General features: G+C 47.6%; 1 protein-coding gene across 1 annotated transcript in view; it reads left to right on the forward strand.

Annotated features, from left to right (window-relative positions):
• The window catches only part of KLF11 (Kruppel like factor 11), a 10,500-nt gene extending 3,794 nt beyond the window's left edge, over positions 1-6,706 (forward strand). Inside the window, exons 4-6 of the mRNA XM_006910413.3 lie at positions 394-663; positions 1,898-2,864; positions 5,897-6,706. Coding sequence (XP_006910475.1) covers positions 394-663; positions 1,898-2,864; positions 5,897-6,153 — 1,494 coding nt within the window. The 3' untranslated portion in view covers positions 6,154-6,706. The remainder of the gene's footprint in view (positions 1-393; positions 664-1,897; positions 2,865-5,896) is intronic.
• Positions 6,707-7,015: the final 309 nt, after the last annotated feature.

The following is a 7,015-nucleotide window of genomic DNA, read 5'->3' on the forward strand; positions in this document are numbered from 1 at the left end:
AAACCTTTGACAGAGTTGGTGTCAGTTCCACCTCCCCGTGTGACTAGCCACTTTGGCTTACACCCTAGGAATTAGTCTTACTAATCGTTTATCAAAGAAAAATATGAACTTCATATCAGTAATCTTTTTAAGGAATTTTTTAAGGGTTTTCTGTGGAAACTCCTTGCCAGCCAAGTCCAGTCATTTTTCTTTTTTCGGACATTGGCTTAAAAGCAAAATTGTCGAGAGTGTTCTGTTGACACCTTCTCCTAGAACAGAGCTTGTGTGCAGCATGTGGTATATTTGTTATATGCATGGTGAAGGCTCCTGGCTGGGTAGCCACGTGCCCATCAGGGTTACCCCGCAGTCCAGTTTCCCCTGGGCTGAGAAGCCATTGTGTTGTGTTGCCTTTAGGTTGACATCATAGACATATGTGAGTCAATCCTGGAGAGAAAGCGGCATGACAGCGAACGGTCTACGTGCAGCATCTTGGAGCAGAATGATATCGAAGCCGTCGAGGCTCTTGTTTGCATGAGCTCCTGGGGTCAAAGATCCCAGCAAGGTGACCTGTTAAAGATCAGACCCCTCACACCTGTCTCTGACTCTGGAGATGTCACCACAACTGTGCATGTGGATGACGCCGCACCTGAGCTACCAAAGGACTTCCATTCTTTATCAACGCTGGTAAGAGGTGGGGGAAAGGAGAGTTTTTGTGAAACATGTACGTTCAATAACTGTGCTGAGGAACTCGTGGGCAGATTCACTGGGATGCTGGCAAGCAAGTTCATGGCCTCCCCATGTGGAGGACCTAAGGATGAAACTTCTTTTATCTCTAGGAAATACGTTCTGTCCATTGATAGATCATAGCTTGCAGACACAGTGTTAAAATGCCCATAGGATGCAGTCTACAGATTCAAGAAAGTAAAATATACTCATTTCCCTGGGGAATTGCAGGGAGCTAGGTTTCCCCAGGTGAACCTGCCTAGGATCACGGTATGTGGGTGGTCAAGGAAAGCCTATGCTTTGGCACAGGACACCCTTTGTTAACTGGGTCAAAACACTGGCCTCTCGTCCTCCCTGTGGCAGCCAGCCTCTTACTTGTGTGAGTTGGCTAGGGTCAAGCACTTTTTTGTTTTCTTAACTTGCTACAGCTATGAAATTGCTGGGAGAAATTGCTTCTCAACTTGGAGGAGTTGAGAGCTGTCGGTTGCTAACAGAAGTGAAAATAGTCATCTAATTGTCCTGGGCTGGAAGCTTGCACCGAATGGAGAGTGTGGAAAGCCGACCTGGAGAGGGATGAGAAGGCACTTGTAGGCGGTAGAGATGACTGTACAAGTGCTGCCTGGCTGCCGGCGTGCCTCTGGGAGTTACTCGGCACTGGGCTCTTCCATGGGGAGGCCGAGAATAAGTGGGAGTTGGGGGCAGTACAAGGAGAGGCTTGGTATGGGCAGGATTAGAGCATGGCCTTTTGGGATCGTTCCAGGAGGTTTACCTTGAATCTAGTGGGCACCGGCTAAGTGTGTGTTAAATGATTTAACCAGAATTTAAACAATTTTTGAGAATCTAAAGTTTTTGTGAAAAGCTCTCATTTTGAATATAATTTTATTTTTTCTCACCTGTAGTCCTAATGCTTATATCGCTCATTTCAGCAACTGTGCAAGCCCAGGAGCGGCACCAACATTCTTACAGCTGAGCAAATGGGCGGATTTGGGAGAGGTCAGGAAAGGGGGAGAAAACTCAAAAGTAAAGAGCCTTATGCAGCCTCGAAATCCACCGGGCGCAGTTATGAGCAGGCTTATACCAGTCTTTTCTACAGATTTTTTAAAAAGGCACTGGGGGCAACATGATCAACGTAAGCCCCTTTTAAACTTTAACCAAAACAACCTTTTCACACAGTACCTTTTTTTTTTTTTTAAAGTGCATGACTCCTCCTCAGAGCCCTGATCTCGTGGAGCCATCGACGGGGACGCTTGTTCCTTCCCAAGTAACTGATCCCAAAGCATGCGTGGTCACGGCCATCTCCCCGGCCTCTGGTGGGGCAGCCAGAGTGCTGAGCAGTGGGGCAGAGAGGGGCCTGCCTGGCTTAAAGCCAGAGCTGCTGGAACCAGCCCCTGGCCGCCCCCCCTGCAAGGCTGTGGTGACGAGTGTCATCCGCCACACCACGGGGAGTCCTGCTCCCATCCACACACCTACCACGCAGACTCAAGAATGCCCGCTTTCAGACAACGGAGAAGGAGAAGCACGGTTTCTGGGACATACTGAAGCTTTGCAGGACACACACCTCACAAACAGTTTACTCAGCGTTAACGCAGTGTCTTGTCAGCCTTGCTCACATAAGTCGAGTGGCCTGATCCCCACTGACAAAGGCCAGCAGGCAGATTGGCCCGTTGCAATTCAGACCTGCTTACCAAAGAATTACGAAAATGACTTGCCAAGGAAAGCCACTCCTCTGATTTCTGTCCCCATCCCCAGTCCCCCTGTCCTTTGCCAAATGATCCCTGTGACTGGACAAAGCGGCTTATTATCAGCTTTTTTGAAGCCACCTCCCCAAGTATCAGCCGGGACTGTCAAACCCATCCTACCCCATGCTGCTCCGTTGCCCCAGCCTGTGTTCGTGGGACCATCTGTGCCTCAGGGAACTGTGATGCTGGTTCTGCCCCAGGGGGCGCTCCCCCAGCCTGCCACCTGTTCTTCGAGTATAATGGCTGTCGGTAATACCAAGTTACTGCCTCTTGCCCCTGCTCCCGTGTTCATTGCCTCCAGCCAGAACTGTGTCCCTCAGGTAGACTTTTCCCGAAGGAGAAATTATGTTTGCAGTTTTCCAGGCTGCCGGAAAACGTACTTCAAAAGTTCCCACCTCAAGGCTCATCTTCGCACGCACACAGGTGAGTACTGAGGCAGGTAGGGCCTCAGGGACATCAGGTCCCATGGTTAAGAAGCACACCTTGAGCCCTCGAGTGGGAGGGAAGCGTGAAAACTACCGGGAAAGTGGAAACGTGGCTTTTTTCTTTAGGTTCTGAAAAGCCTTCACAGTTGTGTAGGTTTGGGATTCGCATTAGTACAGCTGTCAGTGGTGGTTCTGCCACGTGGCATCTGCTCGCCCCAGTGCATAAGATGCAGCACAGCCTTAGGATTGTGGTCCTTTGACGGGCTTTTAGGTGATGTTTGCATCGTCCTTTTCACATCACAGTAGACATTTTATTTCGCATTTTAGAAAATGCACTCCCATTCAATAAACATCAGTGTGACTGACTTAGATTTATTATGGGGAAAAGTCTCCCCAAAGTATGGAAAAGTTTGAATTCTAGAATATATGAACTTCAAAGAGATATAGTTTCTTACTTTTGGGAATATATAGGTTTTAATTCAGAAGGAGAAATCACGTAAGAAATTAACTGTAATGACAGTGATCTCTGCTGTCTTAGCTGCTTCCAGATAAGAATTTTCTGCAGTGATGGGAACGTTCTCTGTCCGTCCCTTAGGGACAGAGCTGCACGCCCTTGACTGGGGAACTGAATTTTGTATTTGACTTTGCATTTTGTAGCTACATGGGGCTGCTGGCTTCCACGTTGGAGAACTCTGAGGGCTGCCTGGTGGAGCCTCTGCTTTAGTTGATCAGGGCAGAATGTCTCGGGTGTGCTGTGGTCCTCTTGTTCTTTGAGTTAGTGTTTTGTTTTTAAGGGTCCTGTGGTTTAATAGTGTGCTTGTGAAACTCGCCTTTCAGGGCTCACATGACCACATACGTGGAGCACAGTGACAGTCCACAGGCTCTGCAGTGAAGGTGTGTTTCATAGACTCTCTTGATCATGAAACCTCTTCCACTAAAACGTCCGCTAACGGCTTGTGGGACACCAGTGACTTGTGGAACACGGCGGCGGGGAAAGGGAACAGGAGGGCGTTTCTGTGGTACTTTATTCCAGAATGCGTGAGATAGAGCGGTCTCTAATTAGCACACTGAAGCTCCAATGGTGGCAGCTCCCGCCTGCAGAATGAGGCGGAGTCTGGGACAGGATGCAGGCGCTGCAGAAGGAGCTCGACTGTGCCCCACTCTGCAGTGGGCTGTTCGCTTCGGGGATGAGGCTCCGTCAGCAGCTCGCCTCTCTGCCTCTACTCTCTCTCCCCAGTTCCACGCTTCCTCACGGGAAACCCTGAGAGGCCTCGCCAGAGTCAGTTCTCACAGTGACCCCTCAGCTCTGCTTTCTTCTTTGACCCTAGTGGTTTATTGTGTTTCCCACCACATTTTTTCTTTTTTTAAAAGAAATTCTTTATATGCTTGACGGATCTCACTGGATATAAACTCTTGGTGTCCGACACAAGAACCTGACACCAGTCAATTATGCGTGGCCCTTGGTGCTGCAGGGTGACTGTCGTAGCTGTATCAGAGGGGACGGGCGCCTCTGACGGGCTCACTGACTTGGCTGATTCTATTTTTTCGCTCATTCGACTGAGGTGAACCTCACATCACATCCAAACACAGATTCCAGATTTGGGGAGGTGATAGAATGAGGTTTTACTGTTAACTCATCAGCTTCACTTTGGGAGAAATACGGGATAGCATAAAATGAGATGATCAAAACAGGCTTTTTTCAGGTTTCCCAAAATACTCCAATTTAAATGACCATAAAAGTAAAGGTTCCGAAAGATCGACTTCTTATGCCATTTGTCAACACTAAATTTTCATAAGAAATAGAAACTTTGGGTAAGTTTACTTTAAATAAGATAGTGTTCCATGGATTTCGACCAATCTGAAAAATGTTTTAATTAGAATTAGATAAAGGGAGCAAAAGCTACATTTTTGATCTGTTGAAAACAGGTAGGGTACTTTATAAATCCCATGGCAAAGGGTTGTTCATATTTGTCCAGCCGTCCTGGCACTTGCCAGCAGCGGTGCTGGATTCCTGGGAACAGGTGGGCATCCTTTTTATACGCTTACAACATGGGGTCTTTGAAATCCAGGAAGTTCAGGCCTTTTCATAGAATGGTTCACAAAACCATTGTGATGCGGAAATTTCCCCATTAATTCAACTACGAAAAATATCAAATAATCTGAAAAAAAATTCCCCCATTAATTCAACTACAAAAAATATCAAATAGGCGGTGTCTCCCCACCACTCTTTCATTCGAAAGCACTTATTCGCCACCTGCCGTACAAAGCACTGTGCTGGGGCTAAGCTGTACAAAGACAGATGAACTAGACAAGTCATCAACCCTGGGAAAGGCAGGTCACACGGCCACGTGTAACAGTGCTTAACAAGTCATTTCACGCGGTCACACGAGCAGTGTAAGATTGTCACAGCCTGATCAAGACAAGAGCTTCAGGATGCAGGAAAGGGGCCCTTCTGCTCTGTGGGGAAGGGCTACATGTCACCTGCAGACAGAGCCCCCCCTGGCTCACCTCTGGGACTCCAGGGAGATAACAGTGTGGGTCGCCTGCTGGGGGCTCAGCACCTGAATGAGTGACAGACTCTGGGAGCTGGTAACGGCGGCAGGAAGGTGGCTGTTGGAGTTCCAACCCATTGTGCAACCTTTTTGTTGGGTAATTAACAAATATGAGCATGGAAGTAACGATCCTGAGAAGTCATGGAGGTCCCGGAGGGAATCTTTTAGATGCGCAGCTTCCTAAGGGAAAGAATTATTATTCCTTTCAAAAATCTTTCCTCCACTGCGAGCTAACCAAGATTTATTTTTATTTAAAAATGTCCTTTGAAAGATTAGATTAGTTTGACATCTCTGGGCCCTGGCATGTTACCTCTCAGAGGTGGCAGAAAGAGACTTGGAGGATTTCTTAACTTCTGAGTGACCCGACACCAGAAGAATAGGCTATTACTTTCTTTCTAGACTTTGATGAACAAAATTAAAACGCCACCAGTGAACCGTTGAGCATCTACACTTTAACTTGCGCTTTCTCGCCTCTTAGGAGAGAAGCCTTTCGGCTGCAGCTGGGCTGGCTGCGGTAAGAAATTCGCCCGCTCCGACGAGCTCTCTCGCCACCGCAGGACGCACACCGGGGAGAAGAAGTTCGTGTGCCCAGCGTGCGACCGGCGTTTCATGCGCAGCGACCACCTGTCGAAGCACGCCCGGCGCCACGTGACCACCAAGAAGACCACTGGCTGGCAGGCAGAGGTTGGCAAACCGAACAGAATTGCCTTGGAGACACCCGGAGGCCACCGGTGAGCGCGCCAGCCGCTGCCTGGAAGGCCGGCCGGGGGTGGCTGGCGAGTGGCCCACGGGAGTTGTAAGGAGCCTTCTTTCAGGAAAGGGACTGGTGGCTTTCTCCCCGCCCCCCAACCATTGTCTTGGGAGTTGGGGGAAGTGGGGAGCTGGTTCTAAGGAGAGTAGGTTAACTTTTCTTTCTGGTTGATCCCGTTCAATATCTTTTGTAGTTTTAGAAGTTTTTTAAGGAAATGGAAGAAAATTTGATAATGTAAATCACCAGCATTCAAATAAACGTTTCGGCAATAAATTTTACAATATCTGGATTTTTACAACCTTTCTATTCATGTTTTGTAGCAATGAGACAGGGTATTGATTTTTATACTGTTTTTTATGAAAATATTTACATCATTGATACTCTGATCACCAGTTTCTAGGTAGATGATTTCGCAATCTTGTTTTCAATGTTTAACAATGTTTTTATAGTAACCCTGCTTTTAGTAACCTTGGCACATTATTCAGCCAAAAAAAAAAAAAATCACAAGTTTGTAATCAGGCCTTTAAGATCTAAGAATTTTTTAGTAGCAGAACTGGTTGAATAGGGGTCTCTTAAAGAAATAGAAGGAAAAACGCAGTCAGCTTCTTCGTAACATTTTCAAGGGAAATTCCAGGCAACCATTCCTTTAAAGCTGCAGCCCAAGGAATTAAAATTTTGGTTAAGTAGAGCTAGTTACCTGTGTCTGTGGTATGACTTGTGGAGGATGTTCCCTAGAGCAGTGGTCCCTGACCTTTGTGGCACCAGGGACCGGTGCTTCTATGAGAATCTGTCTGATGATCTGAGGGGGAGGTGAGGCGGTGATGCTGGTGCTGGGGAGCAGCTGCA

Source organism: Pteropus alecto, unplaced genomic scaffold (assembly GCF_000325575.1).
Source record: "Pteropus alecto unplaced genomic scaffold, ASM32557v1 scaffold61, whole genome shotgun sequence".
Taxonomy (NCBI): Eukaryota; Metazoa; Chordata; class Mammalia; order Chiroptera; family Pteropodidae; genus Pteropus; species Pteropus alecto.